The 19,616-nt window shown below is 57.5% G+C and overlaps 9 protein-coding genes across 9 annotated transcripts; 4 read left to right on the forward strand and 5 right to left on the reverse strand.

The window, feature by feature from the left end:
• Positions 1–309: 309 nt before the first annotated feature.
• Positions 310–807, reverse strand: TRAVEDRAFT_124691 (uncharacterized protein; the record flags this gene model as incomplete). Its single annotated transcript, XM_008040376.1, has 1 exon — positions 310–807. A coding segment is annotated over one exon (498 nt), but the record flags the coding sequence as incomplete, so codon positions are not given.
• Positions 808–1,352: 545 nt separating this feature from the next.
• TRAVEDRAFT_148271 (uncharacterized protein) lies at positions 1,353–2,054 on the forward strand. The gene is made up of 2 exons (XM_008040377.1): positions 1,353–1,661; positions 1,718–2,054. The coding sequence occupies exons 1-2, from the start codon at positions 1,357–1,359 to the stop codon at positions 1,794–1,796; spliced, it is 384 nt and encodes a 127-aa protein (XP_008038568.1). The 5' UTR covers positions 1,353–1,356; the 3' UTR covers positions 1,797–2,054.
• A 49-nt stretch (positions 2,055–2,103) lies between these two features.
• On the forward strand, positions 2,104–4,298 carry TRAVEDRAFT_71885 (uncharacterized protein; the record flags this gene model as incomplete). The annotated part of the gene is made up of 3 exons (XM_008040378.1): positions 2,104–3,333; positions 3,436–3,525; positions 3,587–4,298. The coding sequence occupies 3 exons, from the start codon at positions 2,104–2,106 to the stop codon at positions 4,208–4,210; spliced, it is 1,944 nt and encodes a 647-aa protein (XP_008038569.1). The 3' UTR covers positions 4,211–4,298.
• Positions 4,299–4,736: 438 nt separating this feature from the next.
• On the forward strand, positions 4,737–5,935 carry TRAVEDRAFT_92087 (uncharacterized protein; the record flags this gene model as incomplete). Its single annotated transcript, XM_008040379.1, has 2 exons — positions 4,737–5,054; positions 5,702–5,935. Coding segments are annotated over 2 exons (552 nt in total), but the record flags the coding sequence as incomplete, so codon positions are not given.
• Positions 5,936–6,812: 877 nt separating this feature from the next.
• Positions 6,813–9,569, reverse strand: TRAVEDRAFT_123861 (uncharacterized protein; the record flags this gene model as incomplete). The annotated part of the gene is made up of 4 exons (XM_008040380.1): positions 6,813–7,493; positions 7,610–9,032; positions 9,087–9,224; positions 9,400–9,569. 4 exons carry the CDS (start codon positions 9,567–9,569, stop codon positions 6,813–6,815), a joined length of 2,412 nt encoding a protein of 803 aa, XP_008038571.1.
• Positions 9,570–10,279: 710 nt separating this feature from the next.
• TRAVEDRAFT_167661 (uncharacterized protein) lies at positions 10,280–12,461 on the reverse strand (the record flags this gene model as incomplete). The annotated part of the gene is made up of 10 exons (XM_008040381.1): positions 12,050–12,461; positions 11,969–11,988; positions 11,704–11,915; positions 11,442–11,647; positions 11,243–11,388; positions 11,056–11,190; positions 10,699–11,005; positions 10,546–10,616; positions 10,390–10,478; positions 10,280–10,333 (listed from the first exon to the last, which is right to left on the reverse strand). Exons 1-10 carry the CDS (start codon positions 12,237–12,239, stop codon positions 10,282–10,284), a joined length of 1,428 nt encoding a protein of 475 aa, XP_008038572.1. The 5' UTR covers positions 12,240–12,461.
• A 253-nt stretch (positions 12,462–12,714) lies between these two features.
• TRAVEDRAFT_71888 (RNA polymerase II) lies at positions 12,715–13,512 on the forward strand. The gene is made up of 5 exons (XM_008040382.1): positions 12,715–12,789; positions 12,849–12,936; positions 12,984–13,061; positions 13,119–13,217; positions 13,273–13,512. Exons 1-5 carry the CDS (start codon positions 12,726–12,728, stop codon positions 13,346–13,348), a joined length of 405 nt encoding a protein of 134 aa, XP_008038573.1. The 5' UTR covers positions 12,715–12,725; the 3' UTR covers positions 13,349–13,512.
• Positions 13,513–14,480: 968 nt separating this feature from the next.
• TRAVEDRAFT_47389 (uncharacterized protein) lies at positions 14,481–16,322 on the reverse strand (the record flags this gene model as incomplete). The annotated part of the gene is made up of 1 exon (XM_008040113.1): positions 14,481–16,322. One exon carries the CDS (start codon positions 16,320–16,322, stop codon positions 14,481–14,483), a length of 1,842 nt encoding a protein of 613 aa, XP_008038304.1.
• A 1,067-nt stretch (positions 16,323–17,389) lies between these two features.
• TRAVEDRAFT_47390 (uncharacterized protein) lies at positions 17,390–19,153 on the reverse strand (the record flags this gene model as incomplete). The annotated part of the gene is made up of 1 exon (XM_008040114.1): positions 17,390–19,153. One exon carries the CDS (start codon positions 19,151–19,153, stop codon positions 17,390–17,392), a length of 1,764 nt encoding a protein of 587 aa, XP_008038305.1.
• Positions 19,154–19,616: the final 463 nt, after the last annotated feature.

Genomic DNA, 19,616 nt, shown 5'->3' on the forward strand with positions numbered 1-19,616 from the left:
ATCCAGGAATCTACTCGAGATGGCGCAGAGCACGTCCTTGTGTACCCCGAACTCCATTCCGTCGGAGGATCGACATATGACGGTGGGAGGCTGATCGTCTGGGAAAGGGACCGGGGGCCATACATGGAGCGAGTCGTCAGTTTCTGTGTTGCGCGATGCCTCAGGAGGCGAAAGGAACGGGAGCTGCATGTCGCCGGAGGAGCGAGGGGTGCGATGGAACTCGCGCAAACGGAAGTAGTCGCCAGCGCAGATGCCGTTCATTCCACTGAGACTATTGAAGTCAAGTGATGGCACATTCCGCAATTGCTGGGCGGCGAGTTTGGCAACGTCTTCTAGATGCAGACGGCAGGCGACCGCCCACACCGCCAACGGCATGCGCTCCGCAAGGGTCAGGAGGTGGTCTGTCAGAACAGAGACGGGAGATTCCATCTCGTACTTCATCGCGGCGCGGAGCATGGTCTCTATCGCATCCAGGGGCTGGCCGAGGGGAGGGTTTCTAATAGGGTAGCAGATGCGGAGAAGCGTCTCGATCGTCCCGCTGTCCTCGGCGAGATCGACGATGGGTGCGTGCGGAGACTCGGCGTCCGCTTGAGGTTGCGGGAGTAGGAACATGCTATCGAACACCGGCGAGGCTTCGATGAGAATGTGGCGACGAACCCGGAAGTCTACGCGATCGCAGGTGCGTAGGACGATGTCCGCACAGGGCTTGTCGAATGGGTGCGGTGCGAAGCGGCTTCGGGAGAGGGACTCTTGTGAAGAACCATCGTCGGCCTTAGGAGTATGAGAATCGGCCGAATGCAGCGACATGCTCGAGAAGCTGGATGCAATGTAGTGAGGAGGCCAAGCAGGAGGATGAGGAGGCAGATCTGCGCTTGCGCGGTCTCATATCAGCTATGCTGCCTGACGCGTGCTGCAGTGGTCTCCGCGGACCGCGACTCTACAGTGCACCGTATCGATCCTCTCCCGGGACGCACGTTGTGGCCTCGTGCACCTGCTGCAGAACGGAACGCTGTTATACAGTACGCATGGCGGAGGTTTTACGGCGGCCTACCGCAGCTCAAAGTTCTGCTAAATAAGTATGTTTAAATGAGATACGAGTCATTTGGACAGGTTTAGTAGAGTCCTACCGACGTATCCGCCTTCTTTACGTCCAATAACATATTTTTCGAGCCAGTAGAGCCGTTCCAGAGCCGCACAGACGTTGGGGGACCGGTGCAAGTATGTAATGAGGGTGTCGGGTAAGAAGCCGCGTAGGCGCCGCACAGAAACTTGGAGGCAGCGCCCGCCGCCGACGCTCTGGAGCCTCCGACTCCTGTTCACCTCCCACTTTGTGCTCCCCCACATATCCACTACGAGATGCCGAAAGAACAGGAGATCGTTGGCAGCGCCGGCAGAGACTTTGCTATGCTCGAGCGTAACCTATTGTCCCATCTCCGTCTGGCTGTGCTGCTGTCCCTCCTCTCCTCGTCGCTTCTTCTCCATACTCGTCTGCCTATCCCCAGCGACCCAGGATCCGCGCAGACACCCGCGTCGAAGACGGGTCTGGCCACTGCAATTATAGAAGTCATAGCAGCCGTCGCGGCCATAGCTGCGGGCGTCTGGGAATATTGGCAAGGATACGCAGATATGAACGCACAGCGTGGCTTCTTGCGGGCAAGCCAGTGAGTCTTCCCAGTTACGAGTACCTTCTTGTAGTTCATCCTGTATTCCTATGCAGGACCCATCTCGCCGTTCTCAGTGGCATTGGCCTCGTCGTGTTCGCGACCTGCATGATGCTCATTGCCAAAGATGTTTGATTGCGCCCCACACGACCAGGTCCGCACCAGCCCTGCTCGATGCCGCCTGCTGGCAGCTGCATAGTCTTCACCCCCTGTAGCGCGGCTGACGGATGGACGTCCGCAATCTATCTTCTCTGTCCAGGGCTGCGTTCTTTGATGATCGTCCTTCTGCGCCCTGATAGTTCCCACCGTGCATGCACGGGCATGCGCAGCTAAACCGGCACTCGTGCACTGGGAACTGCACGGCTGTACCGCCCGTTCCTTGTGCCTCATCCCCCCACTTCGATCTCATCCCGGCGCGCGAGGCACTCATATCCTCGCCGCCATGACCGGCACCCTCGCCCTCATGCTGCCCGTTCCCCCGACCGGCCTGCCCTGCGAGCCTGCCGCTCCGCAACCTAATATCAGACCGAGCATAAAAGCAAGGCCGACCGGCCCTCGACAGCCTCGCACCCCGTCTGACCTGAATGATATACGTCTGCGGCGTGCCAGTGCTGCTGTCGCTTGTCCCCCTTCGAAACATTCACTGCAGACACCGGGAGTTCTTCCGAAACCGCGCCGCCATTCAACACGGGTGTCTTCTGCCCCTTCTTCTACCTCCGCCTTTTCCCTCGGTGACCACCTGTCTCTCGTCTCCAACACCCCGTCCTCCCTCGTCATGACCACCACGACTACCACTACGACCATGACGCTGTCCCCTCCCGCACGCCTACGGGTCTCAGAGTCTTCGCCACCCTTTCTTCTCCAGCAGAGGCATGGCCCTCCTTCATACTTCCTCCACCACTCGCCGACTGCGATCTCGCGCAACGGCCCGTCAACACCCCCACCGAGGCAGAAGAGGACGTTCAGCATTGGCACCAGTGTTTCCGAGCGACCGAGCAGGACTACATCGACCTCGCCCCCGCCCCCAGCACAGCTCGCAGATACAGACAAGGTTCATGTCTCCGCTACAGCCTCTGCTCCGGCCGAGCCTGCGCCGCCCGCGCGCGTAGTGACCTCAGCCTCACAGCGTTCTCTTCCCAATATGTCGCCCCCTCCAGATAAGGCTCTTCCCCCCATCCCATTCCCGTCACGCTCCCCGTCACCCGTCGCCGACGCCTCTTTGCGGTCCCGCTCGCTGCTCCTACCCCTTTCACAGTCCAAGGCCACGAGACCGATCTCCCAGGACGCTGAGGACACCATCCGTCAGCTGGAACAACTCGCCGCAGAGCTGAAGCAGATGGGATCTGGGGCGTTGGCGGTGGCGAACGAGCGGCGTACGCGCGAGCCCTCCCGCCGCCGGATCAGGGAAGCGCCCGCTAAGTCCGCAGGAAGCGGCGTCCCGAAGGCAAGCCTATCGGTCCCGCGCATCGTCGTCACGAACCCTTCTATGGAGAACCTAGCGCGCGGGCCAGAATCTGAGACCCCGAGCGTACGGTCCCCAGATTCAGACGACGGAAGCGGGGATGTCACGGAGGAAGAGCTGTGGGTCGAGCAGTACGGCGGGTGGGGCACGTCGGAGAAGGGCAAGTGGAAGGCTTCCGCCCCAGACGAGGATGCGGGCGCTCAGGCTTCGGTGAGTGCTCTACCTTCGCTTCGTGCGTCGAGCGGACGGGTGCAGACGTTGACGTCGTCGCCGCCGCTCTTCTTCGCCGCAAACGCTAATGCTACATGACAGACCTCTTCGCCGCACGCTACGCCCAGCAGCGGCCGATCTACCCCCGCCGCGGCGAAGCCGGCGGAGATGTTTTACATCTACGAACCGATCGTGAGTCCCGTGCGTCATGAAACATGCCTGCCGAGTCTCACCTCTGCGGATCCGCCACCAGGGAGCCCCCGAATTCCTCGCAGGGTCTTCAACATCACCCATCGCGCGCGCGACCGCAGGCTTCCATAGCCGGCGACCAGTCTCAGTGCTGAAGCACCACAGCCAGAACCAGAGCTTGAACCCACCCAACCGCCCTCGTCGCCGCCGGCCTGCCGCGCTCGTCCTCGCCACCCCAGAACAGGCGGAATGGTTCGGGGACGTCGTGCTGGGCTCCGCACCCCTCCTATCGCGTGCTCCGCAACACCGGACACATCTCCCGCTGGCTGTCCTCGAACCGGGGTCTGCTCGCAGCCTGCCGGTCCTGTCTCCGCCCTCCTCTCCGCGACTATCCCCGCGGCGCGCGGTGTCATCGGACGCCGCGGACGCGTCGTCGAGCACGAGTTCGCATGACGGCGCTGCAGGTCTCCTGGCGAGGCGGTCCGAGCAGCTCGCACAGATGCCGCGCATGTCGTCGACGTCCACGTTGCGCGACCGCGACGAGGGCGGGCAAGAGCGTCCGTCTGCGTCGTGGGCCTCCTCTGCCTCCCTTGGTCCAGGAACGAGCTCGGAGCCGAATTCTCCGCGGCACGGGAGCCGCCCGCGGCTGAAGTCGTTCAAGGGCTTGTTCAAGCATTTCTCGAAGTAGATGAATTTCCGGCATCGAACTCACTTGTATGTAGCTATACAGTATGTCCGCATAACTCTGGCGGGTCCGGGGGTGCATGTAATATGACCACACAATAACCTCCTCACCGGCCGCCCTGTATCTCTATATATTTATGTTGTATCTTGACTTAGCCGTCTGACTCTGCTTCAACCTGACCATACTTGAACACAGCTCTGCACACGATACATTCTAGATATAGCGCGAACGTCATGTGAGTACAATCACAGTGACATCTCCTACTGCGCACGCTAACGGTGTTGCCATTTCACGGATGTCCAGGTCTACCGCAGCATCCAGAGCTGCAGCTGCAGCTTGTCTCATGATGCCCTTCTCCTGGGATTGCCAGTGGTGACCAGCTTATATAGCCTGACTGGAGGAACATCGTGCCGCCTCTCACCCCGAACTGCCCATCGGCATGGCCACAGACCGCGATGCAAGCACCTCTCTCATGCCCGAGTGCACGGGGGAGCTCCCCTCCGTTCCTACACCTCGTACTGCCCCGCACCCCTTCGACAACCCCTCCGCCGACGTTGTGATCCGCAGCTGCGATCTCGTCGAGTTTCACGTCCGGTCGCATATCCTCATGGAGGCCTCCCCCGTCCTCCAGACGATGCTCGCACAGACACCGCCACCGCCGCCGCAGCCGTGGCTGAGGAAGCAGACGTCGTCTCCCGTACTGGAGCTCCCGGAGGACGGTCGGACGATCGAGACGCTTCTGCGGATCTGCTACCCCATCGTCCACCCGGAATCCTATGCGTCGCCGGGAGAGGTGGAGTCTGCGCTGCGCGCCGCTATCAAATACGAGATGGAGCTCCCGACCAAGGTCCTCGCGGACTGTCTGCGATCGTCCCCGATTCTCCGCCGCAGGCGTGGGCGATCGCCTGTCGGCTCGGACTGGAGGATCTCGCCGGACATGCGGCACAGGAGTCTCTCCGCAGTCCTTACATCGACTTCACAGGCCTCGGCGGCATGGAGGGCATCACCGCTGGCCAGTAGGAATACCGCCGGAACCACGGAAACGTTGGTGGGGACTTTCTCTTGCTGAAGCCCGCCCTCTCATCCGAAGAGCAGGACGATGTAGGTGCTCCCCCCGACTCTCCCCCGTCTCCCCCCTCTTTTCCTGACATGCCTGGCGCAAATCTGATCTGCCGATCATCCGACGGTGTCGAGTTTCGCGTGCGGAAAGACCTGCTTTCGGACGCATCCTCGGAGCTTAGCCAGACAATCCAGGCTGCCGAGCGCGCACACGACGCCGCTACTAAAGCAGGATTGTCTTCGTCAGACGAGGACGGAGACGAAGACGTGCCAGCGATGCCCCGGGTCGTATTTAGAGAGAAAGCCGCCGTCCTCGCCCAGCTCTTCAGCTTTTGCAGGCTCAACGGGGACTTCCAGCTCCCTTTTCAAGACCTCCACGTCCTTGCAGATGTCATGGTCGCCGCGCGCAAGCACAACGCGCATGGGCTGTATGAGCTCGCTCAGCTCGGTCTGTTTTCGCTGGCTAGCACCTCCCCCTTGCGGACCTATCTTACCACCGTCACGCGCGGTCTGGACGACTGCGCGGGGGCGGCCGCGAGGAAAGCCATTGATCTTCCAATTGAGACGACGTACCTCGAGGAGTTGGAACAGTGTCCGGCGCTGGCCTACCATCGTTTGCTGTCGTATCGTGACGCCTGCCAAAACGTTGCTGTGCGGATTTTACGGTACGCGTACCGTTCCCGTCCCGTCCGGCGGCAAACGGTCGAGGTAGCTCCGGGAGACAATACGCCCCGCCCTCCAACGCCCCCATCGACATCACCCACTAGGCTATCCAGTCTATCGAACGAAACCCGTATACATTCCGGCGATTTGCTTTTTCTCCGACCCAAGTACTTCCGGAGCGGATCGTTGTGGCTGGCCGCCTACGTTGCATCCATATGTGAAGGAGCGAGCTCACGCCCCGGCACAGCCGTCAAAAAGGAGAAAATGCTCTTCGCGGACGCGACTACCACAGGCAACGCATGGTGTAGCCAGTGTCAACTGCTTGCCAGTGACCTACTGAAGCTTGGCTCCGATCTACGCTCCATCCCGGACGAAGTGAGAAAGGTGAGTATTTACCTGAATTCTTCCGAGCTCCTTGTGCGTCAACGCCCTTGCTGACGCCATGCTGAAACCTCAGGTAGTTCTGGCGATATGATGCATAGTTGGTGGACTAATGTACGAAACTGTTACAGAGTTTATCATGATATATCTGTGTGTATGATATCATGCATTCGCTGTTGTTGCACAAATCTCAGAACCCTTTCTTGAGACCACGGCCGAAGAGGCACTGCGTACCCTACATAAATCCCATTAGGTGAAGGAGCCTACTTTAGATTTCAAGATATACGAGAATACAACACCGTACAAAGAGAGCGGACAGAGAATGCACAGCAAGGCAGCTAGCGTATAGCGTATAACGTACCACACACATACATCAGCCACCCGACGCGACGACGACTATGACACATCAGCCTGACACAACCAAACACGACAGCACCTCGACGAGAGTACGCAAAGCAGACCAAACCCGTCCGTAGCAAATGGCTGCACCGCTAGTTCCCCGTTATGACGAGGCAGCCGCGGGCTCCCCGGCGGGCACGCCCCCCGCGACCTCTCCTGCGACCACGGACGGGAAGTAGCTGTCCTGGCCAGCGACCTCGGCCGAACGAGACTCGCAGTCCTCCATTCCCAGAGCCCCCAGCTTGTCGGAGAGCCCGGCAAGCCCTCCCTCTCCTTGACCCTTGGCGCGACCGTTAGAGGGTACACCACCGCCGGCACTCCGCAGCCCGCCCTTGGGGTTGAAGAGGTCCGCGTTCTTCGAGAGCGGGCGCTCGAACGACAGATCCTGCTCGTCAAAGCGTCCGCTGGAGGCGGGAATCTGCGGGCTGCTCTGCTGCGACGCAGGGTAGTGCACCAGCGCCGTTCCCTGAGGGACGGTGCCCTGCGGTCCAGGCATCATGACCCGCGAGGTTGATGCATTGGTCCACGCACCGCCCACGACAGGTTGGCGATTGGAGGGCCCCGATGACAGCGGAGGGAAGTCGTTGGGCTGCAGCACGGGCTGTGATTGATGCGGCTGTGGAAGGTGCGTGGAGCCCATTCTTGCAGGAGACGAGTCGTGGTGGCGCGGATGTTGCGGCTTCAGGCCGACGGCCCAGTCAGGACGCGCGGGAAGCGGGTGCTTTGATGAAGTAGATGTAGACGTGAACGTCCGCCGGGAAGAGGAGGATGTCGTTGACGACGACTGCGCAGCGAGCGCGCGAAAATAGAACAGAGAAGCATAGAAGACAACGAGAACTCATCAACATCGGGCAATGACAAGCAATGAAGCACAGGGTGATAGATGGAACGAACACTCACCGCTGTGGAGGCAGTTTCATCGGCAGGCGTTCGGGCACCAGCGCTGCCACCGCTGCTGGACGTGCCCGAAGCTCTTCGAACGTTACTGCTTAGACGCGGTCCATACGCATCATTGCCACCAATGCCATTCATCGCACTGGGGGAGTTGAAAGTGTAACCGCTAGTACTCACGCCAGGCCCATACGACCAGGATCCGCGCCCGCGAGCACCTCCGCGTTTGCTGTTCATGCTCCCGTGACCGTTGCTGTTCCGCGACGATGTCCTGGAGAAGTCGATCCCGTTAGAGTGATTGCCGTTAGCGCCCATAGGCTCCGGAACGGGATTATGGTGATAGACAGGTCCAGGGATTGACGGTGGTGGGGCCATAGGGACGCCTTGTTGGTATGGTTGAGGGTAGTAGGCAGGCATGCCATAACCATATACCGGCGGGCTAGGGGTGTAAGGAGGATATTGGGAGACATTCTGCATGGGCGGCATTGGATGTGCTTGCGAATGAACGTCTGGGTGAGTCGGGACTGCACCAGGTTGACCGTGGTGTAGGTGCTGGGGATGAATGGGCGGTTGGCCAGCGGGCGGCGGGTTCGACCACACGTACGGAGGAGTGTATGCAGGTTGTTGTGAAGGAGTCGGTTGAGGGTACATCGGCTCTACGCCTCCAGGGGTTGCGGGCTCGGAATGGTGTGTAGGTGGCTGTGGATAGCTATACGGGGGATAGTAGTACGGCCCCATAAAGGGCTGGCCAGGAGTGTACGTGGGATACCCGTAAGGGGAGACGTACCCCGCGGGAGGAGGCATACTCCCATACTGCGACTGATCGAAGGGAGGCGCTGTGGCAGGATCATACAGCGTCGGGTAGGTGAACGAAGGCGATGTGGCCCGCGAGTTGCGTGAGCTGCTGGACCCATTGGTGAACGAAGGACCGGACGACCTGATCGACCTGGACGACGTCGTGGATCCGGCCCCCTTGCGACTATCCCTCTTGTCCCGAGTCACGGGCCCCGACCACTCGCTCTCTGTGGGAACAGAGCTGGCCGAGTCATCGAGGTCCCCGATGCTGCTACCGCGTCCGCCACTTGTCGAGCCCGAGCCCGACACCAGACTGAAGGTAGACGAGTTCGCACTCATGTCCTTCTCCTTTTCTTTATCTTTGTCCTCAAAACCCATGAAGATCCTCGAGCGCGCCTCGTTGTACGCAGCCTCGCGCTCCTCTATAGTCTTGAATCGCTTCCCCGCCGCCCCCGGAACGTGGCCGCGGCTCCCGATGCTACCGGCTTCTGATGCGTCGACATCGGAGGTATCCGCGTCCTCGCCCGCGGTTGAACCTGGCTGGGAATATTGACGTCCTCGAGGACGCCGCATGATTTGGATAGTCGGCTGTGCCGACTCCTCCGCCGGAATCAGCTCGCATATACGTCGAGGAGGGCTTAAGGCAATACATCAGCCACAGAGCCACGACGACAGCAATAAGGCAACGTACATCCGACTCTCTGTGCGGTAATAAACGATGATGTTCTTTGTGGCAGCATCTGCTTCGGGGGAGAGCCTGTAATATGCGGAACATCGATGTACGAGTAACCGCTGGTACGAAGTGGAGGGTGTGAGGTCGATTCTCACTCTGCGGAAAGAAACATATATTAGCACATCGCCCTTGCTCGAGCACGACGTAATGAGTATGCCCCGACAGACGGCTGCAACCCCTCGCGGGAAATCGCGATGAACGGGGAGCGACGCTGCGCCGTCGTGTGATACTCGCAGACTGTGGGCGCATGCAGCGCCGATGTCCTACTCACCTACGATCCTTGATCAATGCCTCCATTTGTTCCCCCAGCTTCAGCACATATATGCGATCCTTTCCCCGCAGAGCCTCTAGTATCTGTGCGTCCGGCTCGGTATCCAGAAGAGCGCCTGATGACCCGTTGGGGTCAAGCGGGGGAGAGACGCGCGCAGGCGCGTCCGACATCACGCTGGGATACGATGGAGACAACACATCGTCGTGGGAAGGATAAGAGGAGGTTGGGCTCATGGAAAAGGGTGGTGCGTCCTGCAAGCTGAGCGCGCCCATGCTGGAGCTCGCTGTAGTTGGATCGCTCGGCGTCGTCGCCATTCCTGGAATCGCCGATCTGGACGTCAGGATCGAGTGGGTTATCTTGCGCGTGGCTATGGAATGCGTTCGATACCACGGTAGAGTCTAGACAGCAGAAAATGAAAGGCGCAGTCTCAGCGTGGAGAACGGGTACGAGGGCGTGTCTCGCGCACTTGGGCGTCCAGATTCGACCCCACGAGGACAAGAGAAGAAGCACACACCAGCCGTATTACGAGTCACTTAGGCGAGTACTTTTGTGGCTGCAAAGGACGAGTATGAGAGAGAGTGGGTGGAGGACGAGGCGGGGTGCATCAGGTCAGAGGGTAAGTGTAGAGTTGCCGTCGAAGGCGCCCATCGCCTACAAAGTGCATGGGCGCCTGTCAGTCCTTTTCGCAGGAACAGAAGCGCCGCGGTCCGCGAAGTCCTCTTGCTCGTCGCGAAGCTACCGGGGAGATCTTGTTCAACAATAAAACGGACAGCTTCATGAGTTGCTATTCGCACGTCGAGCACAACAAATTACATAGACATGAGCGGAGTCAATATATTACAAGGACGCTCATATTAGATGACAAGACGCGAAGAACGCTGCTCAGTGCACCGTCGGCGACGAACGCAGCACTTGATAGATGTTGAAGCTCAGACTGCACGCGCCGCCGTCAGCACAGTGTTCCGTGTACGGAATCAAAAGCGCACGTACCAGAACGTGAAGATGAAGATGCCGTAGATCGCTAAACCCAGCGCTGCTCTGGACAGCGTCTTGTTCGAATTCGGATCATTATGCGAAAGCTGTGTTCATGAAACAATAATCAGCGATATATTGACGTGCCCTGCCACATTCTGTTGTGAATCTGACCTTCCAGTAGAACAGTCCAGGCAGGATGAACGAAATCGTGGTTGACCCGGTGGAACCCACGAAAGAGAGCACTGTAGAAGAGGCCGATGCGAAAATAGACGTCAGACAAGGTGTATCAGCGGCAGATAGGGAAGCCAGAGGCTATAAACGCACCCATCTGCAGGTCGTCTACGAAGTAGGCAATGGTGAAACCGCTCGCAACGATCGCGATAGTGAGTAACGTGTGCTTCAGGGGGCTCATGTCTTGGCTGCCGCCGTGTTCATCCTCGGGTTCCTCGTCCTCCGCATCGCCGGCTTGTTTACTTGCAACGTGACCCGCATGGAATACCTTGTCTAGGCAGTTTCGGCAGGGATGGACTTGGAGGGGGTACGAGAACATGACGAGGATGGCAATCGCTAGCTGGCCAATGGCTATGAAGAGTGACGTGGACGGGTACATCGCAATGATGTTGGCGCCGACCTAGAAGTTGCGGTCAGCGATATATTTCCATGAAAATGCGCCGCGCATACTTTAGAACCAAACGTCAGATACCCGAACACGGCGATGATCTCGTAAATCATAGCTGCTGATCCAATTGAAGACCCAATGACGATGTTCATCCTCTTCTGCGTATTCGACGAGATCTCGTTGAATATAGGGAAGAGCTACAAAGCGTGTCAGCTTCAAGAAACCGTCAGCGTGGATCATGGCACTCACGTTCTGTGCGCACGTGTAGGCAAAGACCTGTACTGGAAACGTAGAGACGAAATTCGGAGTGAAGTGTATGAGATGTATCTCGCCCGGTGCTTGTGTACCCTTTAGCGGGAAGAAGTAGCAGGCAACGACAATAACCACCAGATATGCTGTAATGGGTATGAGCACACGCGTTCTTGCGGAAGTAAGGAGGATCACTGACCGACGGAGAATAGTGCGATGTAGCTGGTATGTCTAAGGCTGTCTAGCTTCCGAAGGAAAGCCAAGGGTATCAAGGGTATCATGAGGATAGTGATCCAATTCTGTCCAGACAGCATCCAGGCGGGAGGGTTTGTTTCCGCCGAAGTTAGATCATGATAGAGGGCCGCAACAACGTTAGGCATGAGTGACTTGATAATGATGAGGTAGCTATATGCCAGTGTGAGTACAGCTCATGGAAGCAGAGGGATATTTAGTATTCTCACCTGATGGAGACACCGAAACATTTGATTGCAATGGCAGCATCGAAGAACACCGCAGCGCGCGGGAACGTCAGCTCCGCCACAGCAAAGAATGAGGCTCGTCTATGAGGAGCCTTGGCGGCGCATAGGGAGAGCAGATAGAGACCGAACGCCGCGACGCCTCCCGAGAACAGGCATGTGATCATCCCGGGTATGATTCCAACGGATGCCAGGGCCTGTGCAGAAAAGTTCATGCTGATGCCTCACGCCATACACATGCACGACTCACCAAAGGGAATGTGAGCATGCCTATTCATCAACCCAGTCTCAATCATCCGCTACAAACAACTGTTACCACGGAATGACTCACCGCTTCCTATGATCGTGTTCGCCAAATTGCTTATGCTGCTCGACAGCGTCGCGTGCCCCTCCCTCTTCGGCTTCCTCGCGGTGGCCTCTGTGCCTAGGAGCGCGTCTTCCTCGCGCGACGCCCGCGGCTCGACATCTACGCTCTCCCCGTGTTCTGCGTGCCCTTGAGCGGCGCCATATAGCTGGACCATCTCGTACGGGTCGTCGCGATCAACGTCCAGTGCAAAAGCTGTAGAGCTGAAGGTGGTGGCGCGATGTCCGGGAGAAACGAGGTCGAGTGCAGTAGCTTGTACGGCGCGGCGACCGGCAGAGTGGGAGGCTGACGGATTGGGAAAGCGATCCGGTGCCAGATTTGTCAGCTACGCCGTAAATCTCGCCGTGTCCCGGTGCCCGAGTATGCAGGTAGATATTCGAGAGGCTCTAGCCTGACTCCTAGAGCTGCTGGCCTCAGAATCAAGAACTCGAGGGGCAAGAGAGATGAAGTCAAGGTGATTATGTCTTGCGAACCGGATCGTAAATCTGTATCGAGTGCAACAGCCACGCCGCGACACGCCGAGCCGGAGCAACGGCGAGCGCCGTGTTCGCAGCGCGCTAGCGTTTGTTTGTACATGTTAGAATCCAAAGCTTTTGCACAATACCAACAAACAACCACCCGCCGTTCTTCCGCTCCAGCCACCATGTCTCTGCGACACCGCCCCGCACACGAAGACGAGGATGCGTCCTCTCTCAGGCTAGGACCCGGTACATAATAACATTGCTCTTGGTCCCTCATGAATCATGCGAAACTGAGCTCCACCCAGAGTTCAACAACGCGGGTTGTCTGCTCATTTCTGAGGTCCGCTACCTTTTGGAGCATCGGCCGTCGGAGAAAGCGGCACCCGACACCTCGTATGTTTCTTGAATATTCTGTGGTACATGTTGTAATTCTGTTACAGGGTGTACAAGAAAACGCTGGAGTACGTGAAGACCTTCGCGAAATTCGACAAGCCAGAAGCGGCTGCGGCTATCCGAGAGTAAGCCGCAATTACCGTCATTCGCTCCCCCTTTTGCTTATAAGGCCACATTTTTAGGACTCTGCGCCGAGAGTCCGACCTTACGCAGTTTGAGATTGCTCAAATTGCCAATTTGTGTCCGGTGACTGCGGAGGAGTCGAAGAGTATCATCCCAAGGCAAGTGGCGCATTCCTCCAACCCGAGGCAACCGATACTGATCAGCCTCCTTTAGCCTCGTCAAGGTGGATGATGACAAGCTCCAACCCCTTCTCGACGAGATTCAGACCATGCGGAAGTTCCAGTCATGATCGTCACACGCTGCAGCTTGTTTCCATATCTGTGTGATCTCGTTCCCCATAAATACGCTACGCATGTTGAGAGGGGACTGGCGCGCATACGGAGAGGTCAGTGCTAAAAATTCTCTCAGGATGTGGCCGTGTGACTTCTGTAATGGTGAACACTGTCAAGGGAGCTGCGCTGTACTAGTAGTGTCAATGCATTTCGCTCTCGCTGTGCGGTGCACATCTCCTCGACGGGTTCTGCTTCACGTCGGAGGACAAATCCATTGTCGTCTCACCGCTGTGAACTGGCGTGGGTGAGCATCTGCGGTGCTTACAAGGGGCGTGATGGTACCCACGCATGTGTTTGCAGCGACCATGTACATTTTACTACGCTAGCCTGCACCGGGAATAACGTCTTAATCGCTGAGGGATTAGAAAGTTGAGTTTCTAGTCCTCCTCATCTTCTGAGCGTCCTCCTGAATTATGCCACTCAAGCCACTCCATTGCCTTTTCGTCGTCGGATTCCCATCCCCGCCCCGTCTTCACCCAGTTCCACTTGTGCGTGGATCCCACTGTCCGCAGAGTGGGCGCATGGACCTGCCAGGCCTCCAGGCACGCGAACTCCACAATATAGATATGGATGCGATAGCGGGCGTACATATTGCGGCTCATATATCCGTCCGAGAACACGAATGTGTGCAGGCGCGGCATGTGCGCAAACAGCCTCTCGCCGAGTTTCGTGAGAGTGGGATGATAGCGCCGCTATGGACGTGTAGCACTAATATCAGCGGTGCGCATAATGGGTGGGGCGAGCGGGGGCGTACGCACGTACAGGGGCCGCCAAGGCACCGGGACGAGCAGGACGCTCTCGACTGCGGAATTGCTTGAGGGACGAAGTAGTGCATTGAGAGTACTAAATCAACCTGTTGCTGATATTTTGTCTTCAATATGCCGCCGGTAATTCCGTTTCTGCTTCGATTGCACTAGCAAATATCAACCTTATAGATACAAACACTAGATATGTCCGATACATTGTCCCCGTTACTGCGGGTCCTTCGCCCAGCTGTCGGATTGGCGCTGTCCATGGACCCTGGGTTATCATGGAATGAGCGCAGGGGCACGGCCCACAATGCTAAGAGATGGCACGCACATGTGACTTTCAATGTCCAAACGGTATCACTGGCATATAGAAGTCGAGGCCATAGGGGTCGTCGTTCAAGTTATGGTGGTACAGGTGGCCTAGGACGTCCGGGACCTCCGGGGCATAGAAGAGCTGCTCCCCCGGCCACGGCGCGACGGGCTCGAACATCCCTTCCAGGTAACCTTCTTCCTCGAGGTACTCGCGCTCATCCCACTCGATGTCAGGGACCACCTCCTGCAAGCGCTCGATGGCGTCGCCCTCCACGTTTATGCACGCGCGCAGCACGAGCCGCAAGATCGGGACGCCGTAGTTGCAGCGCAGGATAAGCCAGTCGAGCAGCGCCTCCAGGAAGTGCGACTGGTGGTCGGAGTGCCCGCATCCGAAGCGCACGCCACTGAGCTCGAGCGTGTGAAGATGTCGGAGGGGGGGCTTCTCGTTCCCGTCAATTTGTGCTTGGGCGTCAGCATCGTCGTCGTAGCGGAGAGTCGCGAGCGCCGGGAGGAAGCCGAGGTCGCCCTGGCCCGTGACTGAGAGCACTCGAACTTGTGGCATGCGCCCGAAAATCATCTCCCAGTCCCAACTGCGATGCGCCTCGAGCTGTACCTCGAAGCGGTAGATCTGGGTGAAGAATGTCGACAGTTGGATGAGCGCTTGTAGCGCGCGCGAATGCGGGTATGCGTCCAGGGTGAGCTCCGCGTCCGACGGTGGCACGACGTTCCCGCCTTCGATAGAATCCACGTAGGAGCGCCACAGTTTCATGGAGACCTGGGAAGAGTATAGCGGTGCTAACCGCGCTGTGCGGAATGGCGTGGAACGGCCAAGACATTCGCTAAAGATATGCACGAGATCTGTGACGCCTCGCTCGGTGCGGCCGCTCACAGTCAGGCGTAATTCAGCAGGAGCAGAGATATGGCGCAAGAGGTTGGCTGAGTCGATAGCGTCGGAAAATAGCTCGATATGGCGAAGATGCTGGAGGGAGATGGTACGTTGTACATGGTGCGATAGTTGCGTAGTATCGTCGGGCAGGCGAGGGATCGACTCGTTAAGTTGCAGCCTCTCTAGCTGCGGCATCGCCTCGAGCGCGTCGAGAAGTTGGGAGAACTCGCCGAGACTGGGTGCATTGTCGTACACGGTGTGGATAATCAGGGTCTTGAGGGTGTTGCAAAAGAGAGGGTTGCTCCAATCGACAGCGATTCGGTGTATCTGCAAGTGGCGGAGCTTTGGTGTTTGTCCGGAGAAGATATCGGAGGAAAGGGGTGGGGCGGGAAGAAGGGAGGCGGGATCGAACTGCCTGAAGTCAGAGCTGATGTTGATTGTCTCCAAGAGGTCGGCACTCATCCTCCACTTGGCAGAGAGTGCTTGGACAGTATGTGCGGGACCGGTAAGATGCAGTTCCTTGAGCCGACCCGACTCCTTCATCAGAACGTCCATGGTCTCCGCGCGTTGATCATCTGAGTGATTGAGACTGGCTGAGAGCCAAAGAGGAGCTTTCTTCGACCGGGCGAGGACCTGTTTCGCCACCGCTGGTTGTGTCAGAACAATATGGCTCCACAGCCTCGGTGTATCGAGAGCGATCTCTCGCCAAGCGCGACAGACATGCGTCAGCGTGATCCACTTGTAGGCGTGCGTAGAGCCAAAGTGGTGCCACCGTTTCGCCTGGTAGTAGTCGACTGCGACCAACGTGAAGATCTCCGAGAGAATTTCGGGGGGAAGGCGCGCCGTAAACGCCATCCCGTTGATACGGCTCTTGAGCTCGATAATGGCATTCTCGTGTGTATAGATTTGGGCCTCCAGAGCGATGCGTGTATGGTCACGGACATCCTGATTGCCTTGAAATGAATGCATAATCTGTATAGGCATTATCTAAATTGTATTAGTCAAAGCAGAAAAGCCGCAGAGTCGATACTGACCGGTCGTCCAATATGCGCTCCAAAAACTTGAAATAGGAGACGAGGAAAAGTCCGAGCGAAGACCGAAGCGGCGGGCGATGCCTAAGAAAGTGTCGAACTACCCCGAGAAGATATCGTTTTATGAGGCGTAGCTAATGAAGTGGCGCCCGACGTATGTCCAAGACGCCGATTCACATGAGGCGACGCGGGCGGATGATGAACGTTAGTGACAAGAAGTCAAGATCGCAACTCGCCGGGAGCCACTCGAGAGGCGCACAAACAGAGTCCAAATATAGCCAAGCATTGTCGGACCTCCAAACGGAGTCAGTGGTATGAAGTAGCTCTCATTATAGCAGTGTTGGTATTTTAAGCTCCGATGAAGAGAATTGCTAAAATGCACGTTCTCTGAAACAATACCTCGCCGTCGCTGCGGTTAAACTTGAAGTCATTGACATCCCTGAGAGACGATTCTTCAGTGCTGCGCTTTCCCCACTCTGGGAACAGCGCCGATAGCAAGAGCGTTCAGTGCAGGTCAAATTGAGAGAGAGAGCGCCCCTTCGCAGTGAGGTCTTCCCGCTTATCCAGGGTTAAACTTTCAAAGGCCGCCGTGGCTAAGTTGTGGCGCTCGAGTTGCGCGCGGGCCCGTCTCGCGAAGGACTCACGCGAGTCGTGCGCTATAAGATGATCCCTTGGTAACTCCAGGTTGCCATTGTCTGAAGAGGGCATGGAGGAACCCTGTGGAAACGCTGACGCGTGCATGTGATTTGAAGATCCGGAAGGATGTGCCAATTCTACTTCTACTTCTATTCACATGGGGTTGGTGAAAGACGAGATGTCGATAGTTACAGGAAAGCACTTTTGAAGGTGGATTAGTATGTACAGAAATCACGTACTGACAGATATCGTAGGAATTTGAAGCGGCGCGGCGGCGCGTTTGGATCCATCACTCCTAATCCGCAACAACCTGTAGGTGGAATCTTGTTATGACGGGATCTTCATTATGCGGAGGGAGCGTACCTAGTCCTAATCCTCTGCGGGTCAATAGAACCCAAAGAAGTCGCCATCGTAGCCGCCGTCAAAGTCGTAGTCGTAGTCGATCATGTCATCGTAGTACGGATCGTCATACTCGTCTTCTTCGTCTTCGTCCTCGTCCTCGTCTTCTTCACTGCCGCTGTCGAACTCCACCATCCCGTCCCAGTCGAGTGTCGGGACGAGGCCGACGAGCCGGTCCATCTCGTCCTCCGTGAAGTTCGTACACCCAGCCAGGTAAAGCTCGTCGATGGGGAGGTTGTAGTTGCAGCGCATGATGAGCCAGTCCTCGAGCCGGTCGAGGAAGTCCGGCCCGTCCTCATCTTCGTCGTAGTCCCCCCTGCACATCCGGGTTTGGGTGAACTTGACCACGCGCAGGTCCGGGAGAATCATCGACGGCGACCGGCCCTTCTTGCCCCGTAAGACCTTCGAAAGCGCGCTGATGAACTCTTCCCCTGGGTTGTAGGACATGGACAGGGTCCGCAGCTTTGGCATCCCAGCGAAGACGACCTTCCAGCGCCAGTCGGTATACTGCGACGCAATCTCGAGGGTGCGGACCTGCGCGAGCACCTTAGTGTCGTGCACAAGATGGCTGGCCAGGGAGGGGTAGCTCAGCGCGTCGATGCGCAGCTCGATACACGGCTCCGGCGCGGCACTGGGGTCCACTAAAGCACGCCAGCCTCGCAGGTGAAGTTGGGCGTTATATGAGGATGAGATACGCGCGGTAAGGAGAGGCTTGTAACGGGCTATATGCTCGCCCATGATGCGGATCAGCTCGCGGCTGTTGTTGCTGCCACGGCCTACGAGTGCTGCGCGAGCCGTCGGGGACAAAGAGAGGTGTTGGGCTAGGTTCGCGCAATCCAGGCACTGCCCTGTTAAGGCAATACAGCGCAAGCGTGGTAAAGCGACTTTACGCTCAGGCGTCGGAAGTGCCACAGTTTCAGACGGAAGGCGGGGGATGGCATCCTCGATCTCCAGGGACTCCAGGTGTGTCATGGTCTCGAGCGTGACCAGAAGCTGGTCGAAGGATCCGAGCATCGACTGCGAGTCGAAACGACCGGCCAAGACAAGGCTCGTGAGAGTTGAGGATAGGACAGGGTTCTTCCAGTTGAAAACGAGTCGGCGGATTTCGAGAGAGCGGAGGAGCGGGAGTTGTCCTTCGAACAGCGCGGCGGAAAGAGCAGTGTCACCGACATTGGGAGTGTAGGCGTGGCTGTAGGCAGCGTTTTCTGCGAGCACCAACGTCTCGAGTTTGCCAGCAGGCCCCGTAAGTTTCGGGCATAGCTCTTGAAGAAGGCGAGCCGGCCCCGAGAGACGGAGCTCCTGTAGCCGCGAGGAGTCTTGCAGCACATTCTCGAGAAGCTGCGCGCGCTCGTCTGTGCTAGACAAGATGCAAGCGCGGACCAGCAGTGGCGCTTTCTTCGACCGGGCGAGGATATCTTCCACAACGGGCCGTTTGGTGAGAATGATATGCCCCCATAGTCGAGGGGTGCCGAGGGCGATTGCGCGCCAGCTGCGACACACATGAGAGACCTTGACCCAGTTGTAGAAACGCGCAGTGCCGTAAGGGGGGTAGTTGGGGGACATGTCCGTGTAGTAGGAGTCCCTCACTACGTGGAGGAAGACTTCTGAGAGGAGTTCAGGGGGTAAACGGGCAATGGAGGTCATGGTGTTCAGACGACCTCGGAGGTCGATGATGGCCTGTGCATGCGTAGCAATCTCATCCTCCACTTGCTTTCGAGTGGCGAGCATATCTTGTACGTCTGAAGACATCTGCATGGCTGTCAGCATGACCAACTTGAAGCTCTTCGGCGGCCAAATCGCGCAGAAATAAGTTGAGAATTTTCTTGGATAGTGAACACGGCCCAACCATGGTAACTTACAATGTCTCGAACAGATTACCGCTGCGTTAGGCAAGGACGGTTCGTTATGAGCGCAATGGACTTCAGGAGGGTAGAAGCGCACGCATGCGGGAGGATGCAAGTCACCGTAGACATTGGACAACTTCTAGCTATAGTGAGAAGGATGGGATTTGCCGCAGTGGCGCAATTTCAGCCACAAACCAAACAAGAGCAATGAACGCGTACGCGTGTTAGCGCCTGATGCTGCATTGCCCTGGTGCCGCCGCTGCACTTTGTCCAAATCCTTCTAGCTTGCTCACAGATCCTGACCAAGGCTCGGCAAGTATCCTCTTCGCAATCTTTCTGCATTTTGACTAACGATCTGCACTCGAGGT

Source organism: Trametes versicolor, assembly GCF_000271585.1.
Source record: "Trametes versicolor FP-101664 SS1 unplaced genomic scaffold TRAVEscaffold_6, whole genome shotgun sequence".
Taxonomy (NCBI): Eukaryota; Fungi; Basidiomycota; class Agaricomycetes; order Polyporales; family Polyporaceae; genus Trametes; species Trametes versicolor.